The sequence below is a fragment of the Carcharhinus amblyrhynchos genome, unplaced genomic scaffold (genome assembly GCF_965287045.1).
Source record: "Carcharhinus amblyrhynchos unplaced genomic scaffold, sCarAmb.v2.hapA chromosome_1184, whole genome shotgun sequence".
Classification (NCBI taxonomy): Eukaryota; Metazoa; Chordata; class Chondrichthyes; order Carcharhiniformes; family Carcharhinidae; genus Carcharhinus; species Carcharhinus amblyrhynchos.
The window spans coordinates 7,501-34,446 of NW_027650924.1; the positions used below are offsets into that span (position 1 = coordinate 7,501).

At 52.2% G+C, this 26,946-nt stretch overlaps 1 protein-coding gene across 1 annotated transcript in view; it reads right to left on the reverse strand.

Annotated features, from left to right (window-relative positions):
• Positions 1 to 26,839, reverse strand: part of LOC145340597 (poly [ADP-ribose] polymerase 2-like) — a gene marked incomplete at both ends in the record, with an annotated part of 33,119 nt that extends 6,280 nt beyond the window's left edge. Inside the window, 8 exons of the mRNA XM_080185064.1 lie at positions 2,529 to 2,667; positions 7,417 to 7,570; positions 14,386 to 14,497; positions 15,592 to 15,667; positions 18,050 to 18,146; positions 21,523 to 21,573; positions 24,914 to 24,984; positions 26,669 to 26,839. Coding sequence (XP_080041190.1) covers positions 2,529 to 2,667; positions 7,417 to 7,570; positions 14,386 to 14,497; positions 15,592 to 15,667; positions 18,050 to 18,146; positions 21,523 to 21,573; positions 24,914 to 24,984; positions 26,669 to 26,839 — 871 coding nt within the window. The remainder of the gene's footprint in view (positions 1 to 2,528; positions 2,668 to 7,416; positions 7,571 to 14,385; positions 14,498 to 15,591; positions 15,668 to 18,049; positions 18,147 to 21,522; positions 21,574 to 24,913; positions 24,985 to 26,668) is intronic.
• Positions 26,840 to 26,946: the final 107 nt, after the last annotated feature.

Here is a 26,946-nt window from a genome sequence, read left to right on the forward strand (position 1 = left end):
TTTTTTGAGCGGGAAGAGTCTTTCCACCTCTATCCTATCCATCCCATTCATCATCTTATACGTCTCAATGAGATCTCCCCTCATTCTTCTAAACTCTAACGAGTACAAGCCTAGTTTATTCAGCCTCTCCTCATAGCTCAACCCCCTCAACTCCGGTATCAGCCTAGTAAACCTCCTCTGCACTCCCTCCAAGGCCAAAATATCCTTGCGCAGGTGCGGCGCCCAAAACTGCACACAGTACTCCAGCTGCGGCCTCACCAATGCCCTATACAGCTGCAGCAAGACCTTAGTTAGTTAAGATGTTAGTTAGCAGAGGAGCCTTGCGGGGTATTAACGACGTCACTGCACCAATAAGCCAGAAACTGAGGTTGGGGCTGGGGGTGGTGAGTAGGTGGTGAGTGGGTGGATGGGTGAGTTAGAGCTGTACTATCAAAGAACAAAGAACAACACAGCACAGGGAAACAGGCCCTTCGGCCCAACGAGCCCACGCCGCCATTTTAACAATGTGCTTTTCCTCTTCCACTCATGTCTACACTTATGGTACCCCACCATTGGAAACCAGATTAAGGGGAGAATAATTTAGGGACAATTTGTTACACCAATCAGCCTAAGAGCACATCTTTGGGGTGTGGGAGGAAACCGACGCAACCACAGGGAGAATGCGCAAACTCCCACAGACACCGGCCCAAATCCATGTATCTGCACAGCAAACAGTGACAGTCATGACTTCCTTTTTTAAAAACCTCCAGGAGCAGACGAGGGACACTTTCTCCAATCTCCAAATACAAATTTACAATTACGTACATTCGTATGTTTACGCGTCTGGGTGGGCCAGCACGGTGGGTTAGCACTGCTGCCTCACAGCGCCAGGGACCTGGGTTCAACCCCCGGCTTGGGTCACACTGTCTGTGTGGAGTTTGCACGTTCTCCCCGTGTCTGCGTGGGTTTCCTCCGGGTGCTCCGGTTTCCTCCCACAGTCCAAAGATGCGCAGGTTAAGTGGATTGGCCATGCTAAATTGCCCCTTAGTGTCCAAAGATGTGCAGGTTAGGTGGATTGGCCATGCTAAATTGCCCCTTAGTGTCCAAAGATGTGCAGGTTAGGTGGAATGGCCATGCTAAATTGCCCCTTAGTGTCCAAAGATGTGCAGGTTAGGTGGATTGGCCATGCTAAATTGCCCCTTAGTGTCCAAAGATGTGCAGCTTAGGTGGATTGGCCATGCTAAATTGCCCCTTAGTGTCCACAGATGTACAGGTTAGGTGGATTGGCCATGCTAAATTGCCCCTTAGTGTCCAAAGATGTGCAGGTTAGGTGGATGGGCCATGCTAAATTGCCCCTTAGTGTCCAAAGATGCACAGGTTAGGTGGATTGGCCATGCTAAATTGCCCCTTAGTGTCCAAAGATGTGCAGGTTAGGTGGATGGGCCATGCTAAATTGCCCCTTAGTGTCCAAAGATGTGCAGGTTAGGTGGATTGGCCATGCTAAATTGCCCCTTAGTGTCCAAAGATGTGCAGCTTAGGTGGATTGGCCATGCTAAATTGCCCCTTAGTGTCCACAGATGTACAGCTTAGGTGGATTGGCCATGCTAAATTGTCCCTTAGTGTCCAAAGATGTGCAGGTTAGGTGGATTGGCCGTGCTAAATTGCCCCTTAGTGTCCAAAGATGCACAGGTTAGGTGGAGTGTCCAAAGATGTGCAGGTTAGGTGGATTGGCCGTGCTGAATGTGCAAGGTTACGGGAATTGGACAGAGACGAGGGGCCTGGGTGGGAGAGTTGGTGCAGACCCGATGGGCCGAATGGCCTCTTTCAGCGCCCGATAGTTCTGTGGAATGGGAACAAAACCTCCAAAGTGTTTGGGCAGGCCACTTAGTCCAAAGGGCAATGAGGGAAGGGCAAGCAAACAAATGTGAGGGTGGGGGGGGGTGGGCCTTGCCAGCGCCTGGTCTCGCAAATTGGCTGCCACGCTACCCACTTCAGAACAGGTATTAACACATCTCCGGGCGTCCGCTGAACGGGATTTAATAAAATGGTTCGCAAACATTCGGGGATTGAGCTATGAGGAGAGGCTGAATAAACTAGGCTTGTACTCGTTAGAGTTTAGAAGAATGAGGGGAGATCTCATTGAGACGTATAAGATGATGAATGGGATGGATAGGATAGAGGTGGAGAGACTCTTCCCGCTCAAAAAAGACAGTAGGACTAGGGGGCACAGCCTCAAGATAAAGGGGGGGGCGGTTTAGAACGGAGTTGAGGAGGAACTTCTTCACTCAAAGGGTGGTGAATCTCTGGAATTCTCTGCCCGTTGAAGTGGTGGAGGCTGCCTCGCTAAATATTTTTAAGAAGCGGGTTGATGGGTTCTTGATAAGAGAGGGGATTAAGGGTTATGGGGAGAGGGCGGGAAAGTGGAACTGAGCCACAACAGATCAGCCATGATCTTATTGAATGGCGGGGCAGGCTCGAAGGGCTAGATGGCCTACTCCTGCTCCTATTTCTTATGTTCTTATGTTCTTACCCAGTGCCCACACCCTTACCCGAAGTCGTGAGGGATCCTGGTGTAGAACTCATTACAGGCCTCAACCAGGGCCTTCCCGCTCACATTGCGGTTGATACAGCTTTCGATCTTCTGAAGGGAGACGTAGCCAGCTTTAATCTGGGCAGCGGTGAGTTTACCTAGACAGGGAGAGAGAGGGAGAGACAAGACAGGGTGCTTAGCTGAGTAGGTTGCTCCGAAATACGCTGGAAGGTGCTCTCACAGGCGGTGTGAAGCGAAGTAAAGTTTACTTATTAGTTGGTTTACGTTCACACTGCAATGAAGTTACTGTGAAAATCCCCTAATCGCCACACTCCGGCGCCTGTTCGGGTTACACCGAGGGAGAATTTAGCACGATCAATTCACCTAACCAGCACGTCTTTCGGACTGTGGGAGGAAACCTGAGCACCCGAAGGAAACCCACGCAGACACGGGGAGAATGTGCAGACTCCGCATTGCCAGTAGAAGGCATGGTTATCCTCCACCGGTGGTTAATTGTGCATTTCTACTCAACTGTTTCTGGTACCGCGGTGGCACAGTGGTTAGCACTGCTGCCTCACAGTGCCAGGGACCCGGGCTCGATTCCCAGCTTGGGTCACTGGAGTCTGTACGTTCTCCCTGTGTCTGCGTGGGTTTCCTCCGAGTGCTCCGGTTCCCTCCCACAGTCTGAAAGATGTGCTGATTAGGGTGCACTGGCCGTGCTAAATTCTCCCTCAGTGTACCTACTTGTGACACTAATAAATAAACTCTAAAGTTGGCTTGCATTAACGCTGCAATGAAGTTACTGTGGAAATCCACTCGTCGCCACACTCCGGCACCTGTTTGGGTTACGCTGAGGGAGAATTTAGCATGGGCCAATGCACCCCAACCAGCACGTCTTTCGGACTGTGGGAGGAAACCGGAGCACCCGGAGGAAACCCACGCAGACACGGGGAGAATGTGCAAACTCCACACAGACAGTGACCCGAGCCAGGAATCGAACCCGGGACCCTGGCGCTGTGAAGCAGCAGTGCTAACCACTGGGCCACCCAATGCTGGAATTTGAATTCAATAAAAAGAAAATCAGGAATTAAGAATCTGCTGATGACGGTGAAACCATCGTCGGAAAAACCCATCTGGTTCACTAATGTCCCTTTAGGGAAGGGGAAATCTGCCCGTCCTTACCCGATCTGGCCTACATGTGACTCCAGATCCACACAGCAATGTGGTTGACTTCAAGGGCAACTGGGGATGGGCAATAAATGCTGGACCCAGCCAGCGACACCCATGTCCCACAAATTAATAAATCGGGGGGGAGGGGTGTGGTGTAGCATTGACCAGAATCTGAACCAGAGCAGCTATATAAATACTGTGGGCACCAGAGCAGGTCAGAGGCTGGGAATCCTGCGGAGAGTAACTCACCATAGTTAAGAAAGCCCACCAACGCCTCTACTGTCCTAGGAGGGTAAGGAAACTCGGCACGTCCGTTGTGACTCTCACCAATTTTTACAGAGGTGCCATGGAAAGCGTTCTTTCTGGTTGTATCACAGCTTGGTGTGGACTCCTGCTCTGCCCAAGACCGCAAGAAACTATAAAGGGTTGTGAATGCAACCCAATCCATCACGCAAACCAGCCTCCCATCCACTGACTCCGTCTACACTTCCTGCTGACCGTAACACTCCGTTCTGCACTCTCTCCTCTCCTTCTCTATGAATGATACGCTTTGTCTGTATAGCACGCAAGAAACAATACTTTTCACTGTGTACTAATACATGTGACAATAATAAATCAAAATCAAAATCAAAATCAAATCACCTCCTGACTCCCCCCAAGGCCTGTCCACAGTCTACAAGGCACAAGTCAGGAGTGTGATGGAATACTCTCCACTTGCCTGGACGAGTGGCTCTGACAACACTCCAGAAGTCCGACACCATCCAGGACAAAGCAGCCCCTCTTTGATGGGGACCCCATCCACAAACGCTCCCTCCCTCCCTCCACCACCCACACACAGTGACCGCAGTGTGTGTGTGTACCATCTACAAGATGCACCGCAGCGACTCGCCGAGGCTCCTTCGACAGCACCTTCCAAACCCACCACCTCTAATATCTAGAAGGACGAAGGACAGCAGACACCACCCGCAAGATCCCCCTCCCAGCCCCACTCACCATCCCGATTTGGGAACTATGTCCCGTTAAATTTTGGGCCGTTCCTTCACTGTGACTGGGGTCCAAATCCTGGAGCTCCCTCCCTAACAGCACTGTGGGTGTTACCCACACCACACGGGGACTGCAGCCGGTTCAAGAAGGGGCAGCTCACCCACCATCTTCTCAAGGGGCAAGCAGGGACGGGCGGCAAACACTGCACCCGGCCAGTGACACCTATACCCCGTGGAAAAACGAAAGAAAAGATTGTTACCGCTGGTCGGGGAATCTAAAATGCCATAGGATTGCTACGCCACAGAAGGAAGCCATTCAGCCTGTCTTGAACGCAGTGGCTCTCCAAACAAGAACTCTGCCTTAGTGCCATTCCCCCCCCCGCCTTTTCCCCGTAACCCCCTTTGCACATTTGCAAGTAATTGTCTAACACTCCTTTGAGGGGAAGGGGTGTGTGTGTGTGTGTGTGTGTGTGTGTGTGTGCACGCATGCGTGTATGTGTGTAAGAGAGAGAGTGTGTGTGCGTGCATGTGCGTGTGTGAGTGAGTGTGTGTGTGAAGAGTCTGTGTGTGTGCGCGTGTGTGAATGTGTGTGTGCGTTGTGTGTGTGCGTGTGCATGTGTGTGTGTGTGCGTTGTGTGTGTGGAGTCTGTGTGTGTGCGCGTGCGTGTGTGTGAATGTGTGTGTGAAGAGTGTGTGTGTGTGCGCGCGTGCGTGTGAGTGAATGTGTGTGTGTGCATGTGTAACAGAGTGCGTGTGTATGTGTAAGAGTGCATGTGTGTATATATGTAAGAGTGTGTGTGCGCATGTGTAAGAGTGTGTGTATGTGTAAGAGTGCGTGTGTGTATATATGTAAGAGTGTGTGTGTGCATGTGTAAGAGTGTGTGTGTGTATGTGTAAGAGTGCATGTGTGTATATATGTAAGAGTGTGTGTGTGCATGTGTAAGAGTGTGTGTATGTGTAAGAGTGCGTGTGTGTATATATGTAAGAGTGTGTGTGTGCATGTGTAAGAGTGTGTGTGTGTATGTGTAAGAGTGCATGTGTGTATATATGTAAGAGTGTGTGTGTGCATGTGTAAGAGTGTGTGTGTGTATGTGTAAGAGTGCATGTGTGTATATATGTAAGAGTGTTGTGTGTTGCATGTGTGTCATTTTGGAATTGAATCAGGGAGAAATTTCTTCACTCAGAAGGAGATGAATCTTTGGAATTCTCGACCCTAAAGGTCGAGGGGGGGGAGCGGTGGGGAACAGTTGTTGGTGATCTGGACACCTAAAAACATGAAGCTTTCGACCCTTTCCACTTCATCCCGGTTGAGGCAGACGGGGGCATGTTCCCCACTATGCTTCCCGAAGTCGATGACAATCTCCGTTGTTTGGTCGACATTGAGGAAGAGATTACTGTTGCTGCACCAGTTCACCAGGTTCTCTATCTCATTCCTGTACTCCGTCCCGTCAGTGACTGAGATCCAACTCAGTACGGTGGTGTCATCAGCAAACCTGAAAATCTCCGTTGTCCGAACAGGTTTAAGGTTTCAGGGAATCGGGGAATACAGTACAGCAGGTGGGAAAAGGATCGGGAGGGGGTGGTGGTTGGAGGCAAGGTCAACCAATGGCAAAGCAGGACAAGTGGTCCATCCTTGCTCCTTCTGCAAGTGTTCTTCGGTCCACAACTAGAGTCACAGAGATATACAGCACAGAAACAGGCCCTTCGGCCCAACCCGTCCATGCTAAATCAAGTTTCCTGAACTGAACTGGTCCCATTTGCCTGCACTGGGCCCCTATCCCTCTATAAATCTTTCCCATCCATGCACCTGTCCAAATGTTGTTAAAATGTTGTAATCGTACCTGCTGCTTCTACCACCTCCTCTGGCAGCTCATTCTATACACACACCACCTTATGGGTGAAGACGTTGCCCCTTGGATCCCTTTTCCCTCTCACCTCAAACCTATGTCCTCTAGTTTGAGACTCCCCTACCCTGGGGTTAAAGACTTTGGGCTATTCTCCTGATCTATGCCACTCATAATTTTATAAACCTCGATCAGGTCACCCCCAATGGGCCCACTGGGATTGTGTACAGTGGGAGTGAATGGGAAGGGGTTTGGGTCCATTGGGATTGTGCACAGTGGGAGTGAACGGGAAGGGGTTTGGGTCCATTGGGATTGTGTACAGTGGGAGTGAATGGGAAGGGGTTTGGGTCCATTGGGATTGTGCACAGTGGGAGTGAATGGGAAGGGGTTTGGGTCCATTGGGATTGTGTACGGTGGGAGTGAATGGGAAGGGGTTTGGGTCCATTGGGATTGTGTACAGTGGGAGTGAATGGGAAGGGGTTTGGGTCCATTGGGATTGAGCACAGTGGGAGTGAATGGGAAGAGGTCTGGGTCCATTGGGATTGTGTACAGTGGGAGTGAATGGGAAGGGGTTTGGGTCCATTGGGATTGTGCACAGTGGGAGTGAACGGGAAGGGGTTTGGGTCCATTGGGATTGTGTACAGTGGGAGTGAATGGGAAGGGGTTTGGGTCCATTGGGATTGTGTACGGTGGGAGTGAATGGGAAGGGGTTTGGGTCCATTGGGATTGTGCACAGTGGGAGTGAATGGGAAGGGGTTTGGGTCCATTGGGATTGAGTACAGTGGGAGTGAATGGGAAGAGGTCTGGGTCTATTACTGATGATGCCATTCCTTCCCCACTCAAACAAAACCATTTGCAAGCACCTCCACGTATGTCACGTTGCACGTCGAAGCCCAGTCCCGGCACCCACCTAGTGGAGCCTTCTTGGTGTCATACTTCATCTCCACCACCATCTCCTCCATCGCCTGAATGTTGCAGATCAGCTCAATCAGCTCCTGAACCCGACTGTCCAGCTTGGACTCCGTGGCAGGGGCCCTGGCCGATTCCCCGACCTTCCCACTCTCCTGAAACACAGACACGTCCATCAGGTAGTCAGTCAGTCAGTCGGCTCAGCGAAGAAACAAAGAGAACAAGGAAAATTACAGCGCGGGAACAGGCCCTTCAGCCCTCCAAGCCCGCACCGACCATGCTGCCCGATTTAACTAAAACCTCCTATCCTTCCGGGGACCACGTCCTTCTATTCCCATCCTATTCATGTCCTTGTCAACACGCCCCTTAAAAGTCACTACCGTACCCGCTTCCACTACCTCCCCCGGCAGCAAGTTCCAGGCACCCACCACCCTCTTAAAAAAACTTGCCACGTACATCTCCTTTAAACCTTGCCCCTCGCACCTTAAACCTGTGCCCCCGAGCAATTGACTCTTCCACCCTGGGGAAAAAGCTTCTGACTCTCCACTCTGTCCACGCCCCTCATAATCTTGTAGACTTCTCAACCTCCATCGCTCCAGTAAGAACAAGCCAAGCTTCTCCAACCTCTCGATTCCCGGCTCGGGTCACTGTCTGTGCGGAGTTTGCACATTCTCCTCGTGTCTGCGTGGGTTTCCTCCGGGTGCTCTGGTTTCCTCCCACCGTCCAAAGATGTGCGGGTTAGGTGGATTGGCCATGCCAAGAAATTGCCCCTTAGTGTCCAGGGATGTGTAGGTTAGAGGGATTAGTGGGTATAATATGTCGGGATATGGGGGTAGGGCCTGGGTGGGATTGTGTTCGGTGCAGACTCGATGGGCCGAAGGGCCTCTTTCTGCACTGCAGGGTGCTATGATTCTCTCCTTATTGCCCTTGCTGATAGACTTACAACACAGCTGACAGGAACAGCGTCCTTTCCTCCCACAAAGACTCGCTAACATGAAGGACAAAGAACAGTACAGCACAGGAAACAGGCCCTTCGGCCCTCCAAGCCTGCGCTGCTCATTGGTCCAACTAGACCATTCTTTTGCATCCCTCCGTTCCCGGTCTGTTCATGTGGCTATCCAGATAAGTCTTAAACGATCCCAGTGTGTCCGCCCCCACCACCCTGCCTGGCGGGGCATTCCAGGCCCCCACCACCCTCTGTGTAAAATACGTCCCTCTGATATCTGTGTTAAACCTTGCCCCCCCTCACCTTGAACCTGTGACCCCTCGTGTTCATCACCTCCGACCTGGGAAAAAGCTTCCCACCGTTCACCCTATCCATACGCCTCATAATTTTATACACCTCCATTAGGTCTCCCCTCATCCTCCGTCTTTCCAGGGAGAACAACCCCAGTTCACCCAATCTCTCCTCGTAGCTAAGACCCTCCGTCCCAGGCAACATCCTGGTAGACCTTCTCTGCACTCTCTCCAAGGCCTCCACGTCCTTTGGGTGGTGCGGCGACCAGAACTGGACGCAGTACTCCAAATGTGGCCTAACCAACGTTCCGTACAGAGTCCAAGTGGAAGAGCAGGCCATTCTTCCTCTCAGGCCCATCCTAGCTCCTTGTGAGTGCAAGCTCATCTCATCCTAACTCCAGCCTGCGCCTTCCCCGGCAGCCTGACGAAACTTCCCTCTCTGCTTTTGGAAGCTTGGGTTAAACTCGCCTCCATCGCTCCTGCTGGCCAACGCATTCCAGGTTCATACAACCCTATAGTCTCACAACACCAGGTTGAAGTCCAACAGGTTTATTCGGCAACGTGAGCTTTCGGAGCGCTGTCCCTTCACCAGGTGAGTGAAGTTTGGTTCACAAACAGGGTACATATGGACACAAACTCAGTTACAAGAATTTCTGTCTATACATACCCTGTTTGTGAACTGAACTCTTCACTCGCCTGATGAAGGGGCAGTGCTCCAAAAGCTCGCGTTACCAAACAAACATAGAAACACAACATAGAAACATAGAACATTACAGCGCAGAACAGGCCCTTCGGCCCACGATGTTGCGCCGACCAGTTACAAAAACAATGACCCACTAGCCTATACCAATCCCTTTTCGTCCATAAACCTATCCATAGATCTCTTAAACGCCCCCAAACTAGGCGCATTTACAACTGCAGCAGGCAGGGCATTCCAATCCCTCACCACCCTCTGGGTAAAGAACCTACCCCTGACATCCGTCCTGTAGCTACCCCCCCTTAATTTAAAGCCATGCCCCCTCGTGCTAGCTTTCTCCATCCGAGGAAAAAGGCTATCACTATCCACCCTATCTAAACCTCTAATCATCTTATATGTTTCAATAAGATCCCCTCTTAGCCGCCTTCTTTCCAACGAAAACAACCCTAAATCCCTCAGTCTCTCCTCATAGGACCTCCCCACCATACCGGGCAACATCCTAGTAAACCTCCTCTGCACCCTCTCCAAAGCCTCCACATCTACAGGTCAGTAGTTTTAGCTGGGGGAAGGGTAATTATGAGGCCATTAGGAGAGAATTAGGAAGCATTGGTTGGACTAGGAGATTACAGGGACTAGGAACGTCTGAAATGTGGAGTTTTTTCAAGGAGCAGCTACTGTGGGTCTGTGATAGGTATGTCCCTGTCAGGCAAGGAGGAATTGGTAGGGCTAGGGAACCGTGGTGCACAAAAAAAGTTGATTTGTTGGTTAGGAAGAAGAAGAAGGCTTATGTTCGGATGAGGCTTGAGGGCTCGGGTAGTGCAGTAGAAAGCTTTAGATTGGCTAGGAGGGAGTTGAAGAGGGAGTTAAGAAGGGCTAGAAGAGGGCATGAGATGACTTTGGCTGATAGGATTAAGGAGAATCCTAAGGCGTTCTATAGGTATGTCAAGAACAGAAGGTTGGTTAGGGCAAGATTAGGGCCAGTTACAGACAGTAGGGGGAAGTTGTGTGTGGAACCGGAAGAGATTGGAGAGGCATTGAACCATTATTTCTCTTCGGTGTTCACGCAGGACGATATGAATGTAGCCGAGGAGGTCACTGGGGTGAAGGGGTGTAAAATAGAAAGTATTGTAGTTGATACAGAGGATGTGTTGGATATTCTAGAAGGGTTGAAAATAGATAAGTCCCCTGGTCCAGACGGGATTTACCCTAGGATTCTATGGGAGGCAAGAGAGGTGATTGCAGAGCCACTGGCTCTGATCTTCAGGTCGTCGTTGGTCTCTGGTATAGTACCGGAAGATTGGAGGACAGCGAATGTTGTCCCATTGTTTAAGAAGGGGAGCAGAGACTTCCCTGGGAATTACGGACCAGTGAGTCTTACTTCTGTAGTGGGCAAGGTTTTAGAAAGAATTATTAGGGATAGGATTTATAGTTATTTGGAGAGTAATGAATTGATTAGAGATAGTCAGCATGGTTTTGTAGCGGGAAGGTCGTGCCTTACTAACCTTATTGAGTTCTTTGAGAAGGTGACCAAAGAGGTGGATAGGGGTAAGGCAGTAGATGTGGTATATATGGATTTTAGTAAGGCGTTTGATAAGGTTCACCATGGTATGCTTCTGCAGAAAATGCAGATGTATGGGATTGGTGGTAATTTAGGTACTTGGATCAGGAATTGGTTAGCAGATAGGAGACAGAGGGTGGTGGTTGATGGTAATTATTCATCATGGAGTTCGGTTACGAGTGGTGTGCCTCAGGGATCTGTTTTGGGGCCACTGCTGTTTGTAATCTTTATTAATGATCTGGATGAGGGTATAGTTGGGTGGATTAGTAAGTTTGCTGATGACACCAAAGTCGGAGGTGTGGTAGGTTGTGAGGAAGGGTGTCGAAGTTTGCAGGGTGACTTGGACAGGTTGCAGAGCTGGGCCGCGAGGTGGCGGATGGAGTTTAATGCGGAGAAGTGTGAGGTAATCCATTTCGGTAGGAATAACAGATGTGTTGAGTATAGGGCTAACGGGAGGACTTTGAATAGAGTGGAGGAGCAGAGGGATCTAGGTGTATGTGTACATAGATCCCTGAAAGTTGGGAATCAAGTAGATAAGGTTGTTAAGAAGGCGTACGGTGTCTTGGCGTTTATTGGTAGGGGGATTGAATTTAGGAGTCGCAGCGTCATGTTGCAACTGTACACAACTCTGGTGTGGCCGCACTTGGAGTACTGTGTGCAGTTCTGGTCCCCACATTACAGGAAGGATGTGGAGGCTTTGGAGAGGGTGCAGAGGAGGTTTACCAGGATGTTGCCTGGTATGCAGGGGAGGTCCTATGAGGAGAGACTGAGGGATTTGGGGTTGTTTTCACTGGAAAGAAAGCGGCTAAGAGGGGATCTTATAGAAACATATAAGATGATTAGAGGTTTAGATAGGGTGGCTGGTGATAGCCTGTTTCCTCGGATGGAGAAATCTAGCACGAGGGGGCATGGCTTTAAATTAAGGGGGGGTAGTTATAGGACGGATGTCAGGGGCAGGTTCTTTACCCAGAGGGTGGTGAGGGATTGGAATGCCCTGCCTGCTGCAGTTGTAAATGCGCCTAGTTTGGGGGCGTTTAAGAGATTGGTGGATAGGTTTATGGACGAAAAGGGATTGGTTTAGATTAGTGGGTCAATGTTTTTTTTAAAAATAAGACTGGTCGGCGCAACATTGTGGGCCGAAGGGCCTGTTCCGCGCTGTAATGTTCTATGTTCTATGTTCCTTCTTGTAATGTGGGGACCAGAACTGCACACAGTACTCCAAGTGCGGCCGCACCAGAGTAGTGTACAGTTGCAACATTACGCTGCGACTCCTAAATTCAATCCCCCTACCAATAAACGCCAAGACACCGTACGCCTTCTTAACAACCTTATCTACTTGATTCCCAACTTTCAGGGATCTATGTACACATACACCTAGATCCCTCTGTTCATCCACACTATTCAAAGTCCTCCCGTTAGCCCTATACTCGACACATCTGTTGCTCCTACCAAAGTGAATTACCTCACACTTCTCCGCATTAAATTCCATCCGCCACCTCTCGCCAGCTCTGCAACCTATCTAAGTCTCCCTGCAGACTATGACACCCTTCCTCACAATCTACCACACCTCCGACTTTGGTGTCATCAGCAAATTGTCATCAGCAAATCAGCACATGTTGGACTTAAACCTAGTGTTGTGAGACTTCTTACCATGCCCACCCCAGTCCAACGCCGGCAACTCCACATCGCAGAACCCTATGGTACAGGAGGACATTCGGCCCATCGAGTCCGCACCGAACCTTCGAAAGAGCACGCTACCCAGGCCCACACTGCTTCACCCGTAACCTGGTGCATAAAACCATGGCCAATCCACCTGACCTGCATATCTTCCGGATTGGGAGAAAGGTCGGAGGAAACCCGTGCAGAATCCTGACAGTGCAGGAGGAGACCACTCAGCCCATCGAGTCTGCACCAAGCACAATCCCCTCCCAGGCCTTCTTGAATCGCTGCAGTCCACGTGCTGTGGGTTGACCCACAATACCGTCAGGGAGGGAATCCCGGGATTTTGACCCAGCGACTGTGAAGGAATTGCTTTATTTCCAAGTCAGGACGGTGAGTGGGGCTCGGAGGTGGAACTTGCGGGTGGTGGTGTTTCCCCACGTGTCTGCTGTTCTTGTCCTTCTAGATGGAAGTGGTTGTGGGTTCGGAAGGTGCTGAGTAAGGATCTTTGGTGAATTGCTGCAGTGCATCTTGTAGAGAGTACACGCTGCTGCTACTGAGCGTCGGTGGTGGAGGGACTGAATGTTTGCGGATGTGGCGCCCGTCAAGTGGGTTGCTTTGTCCTGGATGGTGTTAAGCTTCTTGAGGGCTGCACCCATCCAGACAAGTGGGGAGTATTTCCTCACACTCCTGGCTTGTGGACAATGCATTTGGATAGGCAGAGGGACACTGCCCGAAAGCAGTGGCCAGGGACAGTCCAGTAGCGGCACGGTAGCACAGTGGGTTAGCACTGCTGCTTCACAGCTCCAGGGACCTGGGTTCGATTCCCAGCTCGGGTCACTGTCTGTGTGGAGTTTGCACATTCTCCCCGTGTCTGCGTGGACTTAAGAACATAAGAAATAGGAGCAGGAGTAGGCCATCCAGCCCTTCGAGCCTGCCCCGCCATTCAATAAGATCATGGCTGATCTGTCGTGGCTCATTTCCACATTCCCACCCTCTCCCCATAACCCTTAATCCCCTCTCTTACCAAAAACCTATCTACCCGCGTCTTAAAAATATTTAGCGAGGCAGCCTCCACCAATTCAACTGGCAGAGAATTCCAGAGATTCACCACCCTTTGAGTGAAGAAGTTCCTCCTCAACTCCGTTCTAAACCGCCCCCCCCCCCTTTATCTTGAGACTGTGCCCCCTAGTCCTACTATCCTTTCTGAGCGGGAAGAGTCTCTCCACCTCTATCCTATCCATCCCATTCATCATCTTATACGTCTCAATGAGATCTCCCCTCATTCTTCTAAACTCTAACGAGTACAAGCCTAGTTTATTCAGCCTCTCCTCATAGCTCAAGCCCCTCAACTCCGGTATCAGCCTAGTAAACCTCCTCTGCACTCCCTCCAGGGCCAAAATACTTCCTCCGGGTGCTCCGGTTTCCTCCCACAGTCCAAAGATGTGCGGGTTAGGTTGATTGGCCGTGCTAAATTGACGGTAGATGCATAGGTTAGAGAGGATTGGCGGGTAAAATATGTGCGGATATGGTGGTAGGGTCTGGGTGGGATTGTGGTCAGTGCAGACTCGATGGGCTGAAGGGCCTCTTTCTGTATAGTAGGTTTCTATGATTTCTATGTAGTCCAAAGATGTGCGGGTTAGGCAGAGAGGTCAGGTTAAGTTACCCCTTAGTGTTCCAGGATGCACTAGTTAGAGGGCTAATGGGGTTGTGGAGATAAGGCCTGGCTGGGATTATTGTTGGTGCAGACTCGATGGGCCGAACGACCTCCTCCTGCACCGTAAGGATTCTATGACGACTCAAACACAGCGGTCACTCACCTGGTCACCAGGGGCATCACCGCTGTAATCCCGGCTCAGCATGTCGTACTTGCCGGCAACCTTCACAAAGCACGTTCTCCCGGACCAACTGTTCTTCGTCTTGTCCAGGAACCTGAGGGGGGGAAAACGAGAGGGGCAAACAGTCTGTCCGCGATTCTGCTCTCCAGAGAGACCCAGCCCCACCCGCCGGCACTTCCCATCACTCCCGACCTGGACTGCAGTCACGGACACCCACCAGAGCATTTCATCCGTTCACAAGGGACCTGGCAAAAAAACCTCTGGGGAGGCAGCCTGGTGTCGAAAGAAAAGACTGCGGCGGACACACAGCTGGGACAGTGTGGAGGGAGCTTTACTCTGTATCTAACCCCGTGCTGTACCTGTCCTGGGAGTGTTTGATGGGGGGACAGTGTAGAGGGAGCTTTACTCTGTATCTAACCCCGTGCTGTCCCTGTCCTGGGAGTGTTTGATGGGGGGACAGTGTAGAGGGAGCTTTACTCTGTATCTAACCCCGTGCTGTACATGTCCTGGGAGTGTTTGATGGGGGGACAGTGTAGAGGGAGCTTTACTCTGTATCTAACCCCGTGCTGTACCTGTCCTGGGAGTGTTTGATGGGAGGACAGTGTAGAGGGAGCTTTACTCTGTATCTAACCCCGTGCTGTACCTGTCCTGGGAGTGTTTGATGGGGACAGTGTAGAGGGAGCTTTACTCTGTATCTAACCCCGTGCTGTACCTGTCCTGGGAGTGTTTGATGGGGACAGCGTAGAGGGAGCTTTACTCTGTATCTAACCCCGTGCTGTACCTGTCCTGGGAGTGTTTGATGGGGGGACAGTGTAGAGGGAGCTTTACTCTGTATCTAACCCCATGCTGTACCTGTCCTGGGAGTGTTTGATGGGGGGACAGTGTGGAGGGAGCTTTACTCTGTATCTAACCCCGTGCTGTACCTGTCCTGGGAGTGTTTGATGGGGGGACAGTGTAGAGGGAGCTTTACTCTGTATCTAACCCCATGCTGTACCTGTCCTGGGAGTGTTTGATGGGGGGACAGTGTGGAGGGAGCTAAATACATTCTCAGGCTTGTGGAAGGAGGTGTTCAGTTCGTATCAGCCACGTGGCTAAGGTTTTTGATGGTCACAGTGTGGATACAGCTATTAGTTTCAGCGAGTTCTTTGCCACTTTTTAATAATCATCATCCCAAAAAGTGTGACCTACTTCTTCTCAAAGACTTCCTTGGCTTTATTCAGGTCAGTTCCACAGGAGATCAGGTTGTTTTGTCCGGCCTTGCCAACTGAGGAGACAAGGTGAGATTGTGTCACATTTGAGAGTGAGGTTTCTTATTGTACAGCCAGTGCCCATCCCCTCCAATCTCTCTCTCTCTCTCCCCCCCTCTTATCTACACCCCACTTCTCCCCTAACCCCATCATGTGGCACATGGAGAGCGGGAGGGGCGAGGGAGCAGGGAGTGGGAGGGGCGAGGGGGGGAGCGGGAGGGGCGAGGGGGGGAGCAGGAAGGGCAAGGGAGCGGGGAGCGGGAGGGGGAGGGGCGAGGGAGCGGGGAGCGGGAGGGGCAGAAAGAGAGTGAGAGAGAGGGGCTCTTGCCCACTCTGCCTCTCTGTTTTCACCGAACCCCAATACGTGTGACAATAATAAATCTAATACTTTTCATTCTCCCCTCTGTACTCTATGAGTGGTATGCTCTGTCTGTAATAGCGCACAAGAAACAATACTTTTCACTGTATCCCGATACACGTGACGGTAATAAATCAAATCCTTTTCCTTCTCACCTAAGTACTCTATGAACGGTATGCTTTGTCTGTATAGCACACAGGAAACGGGTTACACCTGAAGTGGAGGGGGGCTAATATCCCGGTGGGGAGATTTGCTCGAGCCACTCGGCAAGGTTTAAACTATTTTGGCGGAGGGGAGACAGATGCGCTCTATGAACAGTATGCTTTGTTATCGTAGAACATAGAATCCCACAGCGCAGAAAGGAGGCCATTCGGCCCATCAAGTCTGCACCAACCACAATTCCACCCAGGTCCTATGCCCCTAACTCCATGCATTTACCCTCGCTGGTCCCCCTTACACTAATGGGTAATTTAGCATGGCCAATCTACCTAACCCGCACATCTTTGGACTGTGCGTGGGAGGAAGCCGGAGCACCCGGAGGAAACCCACGCAGACACGGGGGGGGGGGGGGGGGGGGAGAACGTGCAGAGTCCGCACAGTCAGTGACCCGAGCCGGGAATCGAACCCGGGTCCCTGGTGCTGTGAGGCAGCAGCGCTAACCACTGTGTCACCCTGTGTCTGTACAGCGCGCAAGAAACAATACTTTTTACTGTAAACCATCAGGTGAGAGTAATAAGAACATAAGAAATAGGAGCAGGAGTAGGCCACCCAGTCCCTTCGAGCCATTCAATAAGATCATGGCTGATCTGATAGTGGATCAGTTCCACTTTCCCGCTTTCTCCCCACAACCCTTAATTCCCTTGTCTACCAGAAATCTATCTACCCGTGACTTAAATCCAGCAAGGTAGCCTCCACCACTTCAATGGGCAGAGAATTCCAGAGGCTCACCACCCTCTAGGAGAAGAAGTTCCTCCTCAACTCTGTTCTGAACTGACCCCCCTCTTATTCTGAGGCTGTGCCCTCTCGTTCTTGTTTCCTTTCTAAGTGGAAAGAATCTCTCTGCCTCTACCCTGTCTAGACCCTTCTAAGTCTCTATAAGATTCCCCTCCCGCTCAGCCTTCTAAACTCCAATGAGTAGAGGCCCAATCTCTCCTCATAAGCTAACCGCTCCCCCCCCACTTCCTCATCTCCGGTATCAGCCTGGTGAACCTTCTCTGCGCCCCCTCCAAAGGCCAATACATCCTTCCGCAAAGAAGGGGGCCAAAACTGCACACAGTAATAAATCAAATCAGATCAGCGAGTTACAAAGTTCTGAAATAAAACCCGACCTCCGAATCAAAAAGTAGGGAGGTCTTGCTGCGGCTGTATAGGGCACTGGTGAGGCCGCAGCTGGAGTACTGTGTGCAGTTTTGGTCGCCGCACTTACGCAAGGATATTTTGGCCTTGGAGGGAGTGCGGAGGAGGTTTACTAGGCTGATGCCGGAGTTGAGGGGGTTGAGCTATGGGGACAGGCTGAATAAACTGGGCTTGTACTCGTTAGAGTTTAGAAGAATGAGGGGAGATCTCATTGAGACGTATAAGATGATGAATGAGATGGATAGGATAGAGGTGGAGAGACTCTTCCCGCTCAGAAAGGACAGTAGGACTAGGGGGCACAGCCTCAAGATAAAGGGGGGGGCGGTTTAGAACGGAGTTGGGGAGGAACTTCTTCACTCAAAGGGTGGTGAATCTCTGGAATTCTCTGCCCGTTGAAGTGGTGGAGGCTGCCTCGCTAAATATTTTTAAGACGCGGGTTGATGGGTTTTTGATGAGAGAGGGGATTAAGGGTTATGGGGAGAGAGTGGGAAAGTGGAACTGAGCCACGACAGATCAGCCATGATCTTATTGAACGGCGGGGCAGGCTCGAGGGGCTAGATGGCCGACTCCCGCTCCTGTTTCTTATGTTCTTATTAGGATGGGAAGGCAGGTGGTCCGAGTCTCGGTGTTTGGGGGGGGGGAAGGGGTTCTCATGATAACAGGGAGTGAGGGGTGGGGGCCTCACCTCTGCCCCAACGCAGCCAGACGCTGAAATTCCTCTTTGCGTCGTCCTCCAGCAGCTGGATGATGTAGTACTTGTTGTTGTTAAACTGCAGGTTCGTCTGTGGAAGGACGTTGACGTTGTTCAGGGTGATCTCACGCACGCACGCTCTAACGGATTAGGAAGGGAGGCACTCCTCTTTGGCTGGTCGGGCGTTAGCTCTCAGAGAGGAGATCAACCTCCCCTTCTTTGTCACGGTGGGCAATACACACGTCGCCCCAGCCAGCGATTACCCACACCCCATCAACAAATTTAAAACAAAGTGGCCCTCCTCCTCCTCAAGAGTAGCAAACAAAACATAAGAACATAAGAAATACGAGCAGGAGTAGGCCATCTGGCCCTTCGAGCCTGCCCCGCCATTCAATAAGATCATGGCTGATCTGTCGTGGCTCAGTTCCACTTTCCCGCCCTCTCCCCATAACCCTTAATCCCCTCTCTTATCAAAAACCCATCAACCCGCTTCTTAAAAATATTTAGCAAGGCAGCCTCCACCACTTCAACGGGCAGAGAATTCCAGAGATTCACCACCCTTTGAGTGAAGAAGTTCCTCCTCAACTCTGTTCTAAACCGCCCCCCCTTTATCTTGAGGCTGTGCCCCCTAGTCCTACTGTCTTTTTTGAGCGGGAAGAGTCTCTCCACCTCTATCCTATCCATCCCATTCATCATCTTATACGTCTCAATGAGATCTCCCCTCATTCTTCTAAACTCTAACGAGTACAAGCCTAGTTTATTCAGCCTCTCCTCATAGCTCAACCCCCTCAACTCCAGTATCAGCCTAGTAAACCTCCTCTGCACTCCCTCCAAGGCCAAAATATCCTTGCGCAGGTGCGGCGCCCAAAACTGCACACAGTACTCCAGCTGCGGCCTCACCAATGCCCTATACAGCTGCAGCAAGACCTCCCTACTTTTATATTCAATCCCCCTCGCTATGAAGGCCAGCATCCCATTCGCCTTCCTGACCACCTGCTGCACCTGCAAGCTGGGTTTTTGCGACTCATGCACAAGGACCCCGAGGTCCCTCTGCACCGTCGCCTGCTGCAGTTTTTCGCCACGTAAGTAATAGTCCTTCCTACCATTCTTCCTACCAAAGTGGACCACCTCACACTTGCCAAGAACTCAGGGGCTGGAGTAGGCCACTCAGCCCACTGAGCCTGCTGTCCCATTTGATACGACGGTGACTGATTTGACAGTGAGCCTCAAACTCCACTGTTTCCCACCCCCATAACCCTCTCCCCCCTCCTTGTCGATGGGGAAATCTCTCTAACTCGGGCCTTGAACATATTCAGTGTCCTGCAGCCTCCGCTGCTCCTCCGGGGGAAAGAGGATCCCACAAACCGACCCTCTTCCGAGGGAAGAAATTCCCTCCTCAGCTCCCTCATAAAATGAATCGTCGAACCCCACAGTGCGGAAAGTGGGCCCTTCGGCCCATCGAGTCTGCGCCGAACACAATCCCCCCCATGCGTTTATCCCTACATATTATACCCACTAATCCCCTCTAACCTAAGCATCCCTGGACACTAAGGGGCAATTTCTTAGCACGGCCAATCAACCTAACCCGCACATCTTTGGACAGTGGGAGGAAACTGGAGCACCCGGAGGAAACCCACGCAGACACGGGGAGAATGTGCAAACTCCACACAGACAGTGACCCGAGGCCAGGAATCGAACCCAGGACCCTGGAGCTGTGAAGCAGCAGTGCTAACCCACTGTGCTAACCGTGCCAAACGGTAGACTTCTAACCCTTCAACTGTGCTCTCATCTCTCCCGCCGGCGGACTATTCGTCCCGGTAGCTAAACCCCATCGCATCCCCTCAGGGTACAAGGATCGAAGAATCCCTAGAATGCAGGAGGAGGCCATTCTGCCCATCGAGTCTGCACCGACCACAATCCCACCCAGGCCCTACCCCCCCGCGCGTTTATCCCAGCAAATCCTCCCGAGGCCGAGGGGCCGTTCCACCTAACCCGCACGTCTTTGGACTGTGCGTGGAGACCGGAGCACCCGGAGGAAACCCAGGCAGAGACGGGGACAACACGCAAACTCCGCTTTGGGGGGGGGGGGGGGGGGGGGGAAACCATACATCACCGGCCTATTAACAAGAGAAAGTAAAAAAAAAGACACGGGTTTTCACAAGGCCTCAGAACACGCCCTGGAGCTCTGGACATTCCAACAGCGGTCAGTGTCCTGGCGAGGGTGCATAGCAAGATCCCACAACGGTAGAAGCCACAAGCGTCTTTAACCAAGGGATAAATGTTGGGGGGAGATGATGATGATGATGAGGATGATGATGAGGATGATGATGATGAGGATGATGATGAGGATGATGATGATGATGAGGATGATGATGAGGAGGATGAGGAGGAGGATGAGGAGGAGGATGAGGAGGAGGAGGAGGAGCAGGAGGAGCAAAGCAACATCTGTTCCTCGTTCAACAGGAGCTTTGGGGTGGGTGGGTTTGGGGGGGGAGCAGCGAGAGAGCAGATGGGGCTTCCAGTTTTCACGTTGCACCCAAGAGGGGCACCTCCTGACAGCGTGTCGCCCCCGCCCCCCCACCCCCCCCCCCCCCCCCTTCACCATCCCAGGCCCAGTAACGACACTGGGAACTAGCTGGCACTAGTTTTTAAAGTTTACTTATTCGTCACAAGCAAGGCTTACGTTAACGCTGCAACGAAGTTACTGTGAAATTCCCCCAGTCACCGCAGTCCGGCACACCTTTCTCGGGTCAACGCGCCCGAACCGGCACGTCTTTCGGACTGCGGGAGGAAACCGGAGCACCCGGGGGAGGCCCGCGCAGGCACGGGGAGAACGCGCAGACTCCGCACAGACGGTGACCCGAGCCGGGAATCCAGCCGGGGTCCTCGGAGCTGTGAGGCAGCGGCACTAACCAGCGCGCCGCCCAGATCGTACTGCGGGGCACCGCGCCGTGTCCGTGGTATAGTTAAGAAATCCCACGAACACTTCTACTTGCTCAGAAGAATAAGGAAATTTGGCATGTCCGCTACGACTCTCACCAGCTTTTACAGATACACCATAGAAAGCATTCTTTCTGGTTGTATCACAGCTCGGTATGGGCTCCTGCACTGCCCAAGACCGCAAAAAACTATAAAAGGGTCATGAACAAAGCCCAATCCATCACTTGAACCAGCCTCCCATCCACTGACTCTGTCTACACTTCCCGCTGCCTCGGGAAAAGCAGCCAGCATAATTAAGGACCCCACACACACCCCGGACAGATAGGGAGGGGGCCCATGCCTCCAGAGTGGGGAGTGGAATTTGCAACTGTGTCTCTGAGTGTGGGGGGGGTGGGGTGGGGTGGGGTGGGGTGGGGTGGGGCAGGGGGGAGAGCAAACTGACAAGAGTCTCCAGTCTGGATGTCAGCATTGCCACGGGGCAAGAGATCCACTGAGGTTCTGCAACCCTGCCACCATGCTGCACCTACCTGGTTTAAGAGTGCGTCGTACACGTCGTCCCCCTCACAGTAGACGTGCGCCTGCCAAGGGAGGTGAAAGAGCGGTCACAGATCTACAGATACAGCTCAGCCTTCAACACCGAACGAATCTCACGTGTGTTGACCGATGTCTTTCTTTTTTAACACCCACAGGCGATTCGGTCCACCTTGCCTTCCAACAAGGGGCGTACACGCGGTGGGTCGTGCGAGGGCTGCTCTTGGATGTTGCTTCGAGGTTGGCCTAGCGCCTCACGTCGTTAGTGTGCGCTTAAAACCGGACCATTTGACGGGCAACATGACAGCTCAGTGACTATCACTGTTTGCTGTGCAGACACACGGATTTGGGCCAGTGTCTGTCTGTGGGAGTTTGCACATTCTCCCCGTGCTTGCGTGGGTTTTCTCCGGGTGTTCCCGTTTCCCGGATGTTGCCCGGTACGGTGGGGAGGTCCTATGAGGGGAGACTGAGGGATTTAGGGTTGTTTTCGTTGGAAAGAAGGCGGCTAAGAGGGGACCTTATTGAAACATATAAGATGATTAGAGGTTTAGATAGGGTGGACAGTGATAGCCTTCTTCCTCGGATGGAGAAAGCTAGCACGAGGGGGCATGGCTTTAAATTAAGGGGGGGTAGCTACAGGACGGATGTCAGGGGTAGGTTCTTTACCCAGCGGGTGGTGAGGGATTGGAATGCCCTGCCTGCTGCAGTTGTAAATGCGCCTAGTTTGGGGGCGTTTAAGAGATCTGTGGATAGGTTTATGGACGAAAAGGGATTGGTTTAGGCTAGTGGGTCATTGTTTTTGTAACTGGTCGGCGCAACATCGTGGGCCAAAGGGCCTGTTCTGCGCTGTAATGTTCTATGTTTCTATGCTTCCTCCCATGCCCCAAAGACGTGCTCTTAGGCTGACTGGTGTTAACAAATTGTCCCTAAATTAGGCATCCCCTCAATCTGGTTATAATTCTCCAAATTTGCACACCTTTATTGTGGGGTCCAATAGGCGTAGACAAAGGTCATAGGTAGAAGAGGGCAAGCACTGAAATGGCGGCGCAGGCTTGTAGGGCCAAAGGGCCTGTTTCCTGTGCTGCGTTGTTCTTTGTACCCCCAAACTCCGTGGCCTGGGCCTCGACTCCTCCCTCTGCAACTGGGCCCTGAACTTCCTAACTCAGTAAGGACCGCAATCAGTAAGGATAGGCAACAACGCCTCCTCCACAATCATCCGCCCTCAGCTCGCTACTACACGCCTTATACACCCGCGCGGCCAAATTCACCGTAAATTCAAACCCACCGTAGTGGGTCGGATCTCAAACAACGACGAGACAGAGTACAGGAATGAGTTGGAGAATCTGGTGAACTGGTGCGGCAACAATAATCTCTCCTTCAATGTCAACAAAATGAAGCAGATTGCCATCGGCTTGGGAAGCGTTGAGGAGAACACGCTCTTGTCTACATCAACGGGGACGATGTGGAAATGGTCAAGAGCTTCAGGTCTTTAGGTGCCCAGATCACCAACAACCTGTCTTGGTCCCTCCATACGGACGGTATAGTTAAGAAATCCCACGAACGCTTCTACTTTCTCAGGAGGCTAAGGAAATTTGGCATGTCAGCTACGACTCTCACCAACTTTTACAGACACACCATAGAAAGCATTCTTTCTGGTTGTATCACAGCTTGGTATGGGCTCCTGCTCTGTCCAAGACCGCAAAAAACTATAAAGGGTCATGAACAAAGCCCAATCCATCACTTAAACCAGCCTCCCATCCACTGGCTCTGTCTACACTTCCCGCTGCCTTGTAAAAGCAGCCAACATAATTAAGGGCCCCCACACACCCCGGACATTCTCTCTTCCACCTTCTTCCATCAGGAAAGAAAAAGTTACAAAAGTCTGAGGTCGCGTACCGACCGACTCAAGAACAGCTTCTTCCCTGCTGTCATCAGACTTCTGAATGGACCTACCTCGCATTAAGCTGATCTTTCTCTACACCCTAGCTATGACCGTAACGCTACGTTCTGCACTCTCTCCTTTCCTTCTCTAGGTAAAGTTTTAAAGGTTATTTATTAACGTCACAAGTACATGAACACTGCAATGAAGTTACTGTGAAAATCCCCTAGTTGCCACACCCCAGCACCCGTTTGGGTAACACTGAGGGAGAATTTAGCATGGCCAATGACACCTAACCAGCACGTCTTTCGGACTGTGGGAGGAAACTGGAGCACCCGAAGGAGACACGGGGGAAACGTGCAGACTCCACACAGACAGTATCCCGACCCGGGAATCAAGTCCAGGTCCCTGAAGTTGTGAGGCGGCAGTGCCAACCACTGTGCATGTTTGTCTGTATCGCGCGCAAGAAACAATACTTTTCACCGTACAGTAATACACGTGACAATAATAAATCAAACCAGATCCTTCTCTCCTGTGTACTCTATGAACAGTATGCTTTGTCCGTATCACATGCAAGGAACAATACTTTTCACTGCATCACTGTATGAGGGGGTTTAGCTTGTGAGGAGAGATTGAGTAGATTGGGCCTGTACTCATTGGAGTTTAGAAGGCTGAGGTGGGGGGGGGCCGGGGGGGATCTTGTAGAGACACATAAGATAATGAAGGGGCTAGACAGGGTAGAAGCAGAGAGCACAGGTTTAAGGTGCTGGGGAGCAGGACCAGAGGAGATGTCAGGGGTAAGTTTTTCACTCAGAGGGTGGTGAGTGAGTGGGATCGGCTGCCGTCGGTGGCGGTGGAGGCGAACTCGCTGGGGTCTTTTAAGAGAATTCTGGATGAGTAGATGGGATTTAATGGGATTGGGGGTTATAGATAGGCCTGGTAGGTAGGGATCTGATCGGCGCAACTTGTGGGCCGAAGGGCCTGTTTGTGCTGCAGTGTTCTATGTTCCAGATTATTTCCACTTAGAAAGGAAACCAGAACTAGAGGGCACAGCCTCAAAATAAGGGGGAGTCAATTTAGAACAGAGTTGAGGAGGAACTTCTTCTCTCAGAGGGGAGTGAATGTTTGGAATTCTCTGCCCATTGAAGCAGTGGAGGCTACCTCGTTAAATGTGTTTAAGTTACGGGTAGATAGGTTTCTGATAGACAGGGGAATTAAGGGTTTATGGGGAGAAAGTGGGAAAGTGGAACTGATCCACTTCAGATCAGCCATGATCTTATTGAATGGCGGGGCAGGCTCGAGGGGCGAGATGGCCTACTCCTGCTCCTATTTCTTATGTTCTTAGTCCCAGTACATCTGACGATAAATCAAATCAAACCAAGCCAAATCAAATGACGCTCTGAGCTGGAGCAGCGGGAGTGGGCATCGGTGAGCCCAGGAGGGAGTTCTGCAAAGGTTATTCCCAACGCCCTCCCGTTGTTTTAACCCCACCGGCAGCGGCGCAGTACCTTGCCCAGCTTCGCCTGACACTCCGAATCCACGGCCGCCTTCCCTTTGACGATCACCGTCTTCACCGTTTCTGAGGGGGGGGGGGGGGCGAGATGGAAGGGGGGGGGGAAAAGAGGTGAGCGAGGGAAACACTGACTGTCAAAGTCCGCCCAGACGATGGGCCCGTCGCAAAAAGCGCCCGCCGCCGTTTCAAACAGGCCGTCCGCTCTCCGCGACGCAATCCAATCGGTCCCGCGTTGTTTCCTCCCTCCCCTCCTCCTGCAAAATCATCACTTCTCCTCTTCCTCCAGGCCCCCCTGTTGCCCAAACTTTTGTGTGAATCGCGGGCAGGCGCTGAGCGCTTGTCTCCGGCCCCCTGAATTCAAAGAACAACACAGCTCGGGGAAACAGGCCCTTCGGCCCAACGAGCCCGCGCCGCCATTTCGACATTGTGAGTCCCCTCTTCCGCCCGTGACCCTTGTCTACGCTTACGGCACTCCACGTTGGAAACCAGATTGAGGGGAGGCTAATTTAGGGACAATTTGTCACACCTTATTACCGGAAGGACGTGGAGTCTCTGGAAAGGGTGCAGAGGAGGTTTACCAGGATGTTGCCTGGCATGGGGGGACTGGGTTACGAGGAGAGATTGAAGAGACTGGGGCTATTCTCCTTGGAAAGAAGGAGATTGAGAGGGGACATGATAGAGGTATATAAGATACTGAAGGGAATAGATAGAGTTAATAGTGAGAGACTGCTCCCTAGACTGGGTACGAACACGAGAGGTCATCACTTAAGGGTGAGGGGGGGGAGGTATAATTTGGAGGTAAGAGGAAGGTTCTTTACGCAGAGAGTTGTGGGGGTCTGGAATGCGCTACCGAGTAGGGTGGTGGAGGCAGGAACGTTGGACTCGTTTAAGATGCAGTTAGATAGGCACATGAGTGAAACGAGAATGGAGGGATATGGTAGGGGCTATTAAATAGGGTTAAACCTCGGGAGACACCGGAAGGGCAGGCTGTATGATTAATATTTTTTGTCTTTATTCCACAGGTGGAGGTCCACCTCGTGTCAAGCGAGGGGCATGCACACGGCGGGTCGTGCGTGGGCTGCTCTTGGAAGTCCAGGAGTGGCCTAGTACTTCATGTCGGTGTGTGTGCTTGATCCTGGACCGGTAGACGGGCGCCGCAACAGCTCAGTGACTAGCACTGCTAGCTGTGCAGACACATGGATTTGGGCCTGTGTCTGTGGGAGTTTGCGCATTCTCCCCGTGGTTGCGTGGGTTTCCTCCGGGCGCTCCGGTTTCCTCCCACACCCCCAAAGATGTGCTCTTAGGCTAATCGGTTTCCACCAAATTGACACTATTTCTCCCCTGAATCTGACTGAGTAGGGTCCCATTCGTAGACACGCAGGGTAGAATAGGTGTAGGGCGATGGGGCGGCGCGGGCTCGTTGGGCCGAAGGGCCTGTTTCCCGTGCTGGGTTGTTCTTTGTTCTTTGAAACCGGAGCACCCGGAGAAAACCCACGCGAGCACGGGGAGAACGTGCAAACCCCCACGGACACTGTGCAGGCCGAAACGGCGCCGGTTGGGGTTGGGAGGAGGCGCTCAGAGGAAACGAATACGCACACAGGGTTGGCTCCAGCTCGGCCTTCCGCCGCCCGGCTTTCTGGAGCCGGCACAAGCGGTCAGCGCTGCTGCCTCCCGGCAGCCAGGGACCCAGGTTCGATTCCTGCCTCGGGTCGCTCGTCGGGAGTTTGCACGCTCTCCCCGTGACACTCACCCTGGCCGTCACCTCCCGCCTGCTGACTGCCGCCGGCCTCGCCCTCCGGCGGCTTCTGGGCACTTCTCCGCGGCTTCTTGGGCGCGGCAGACCCGCCGGGCGTGGAGGACGTCCCGGCCGCCGCGGCGGGGGTCCGGGAGCCCCCGTTTGGTATCGCCGCGGCGACGGCATCTGCCGGAGAGGGGTGGGGGAGGGGGGGAGGGGAGAGAAAGAGAGGCAGAGTGAGAAACATACGCCAAGGCAGAGTGAGGCAAACACTCCTCCATCCGCGCTCCTGT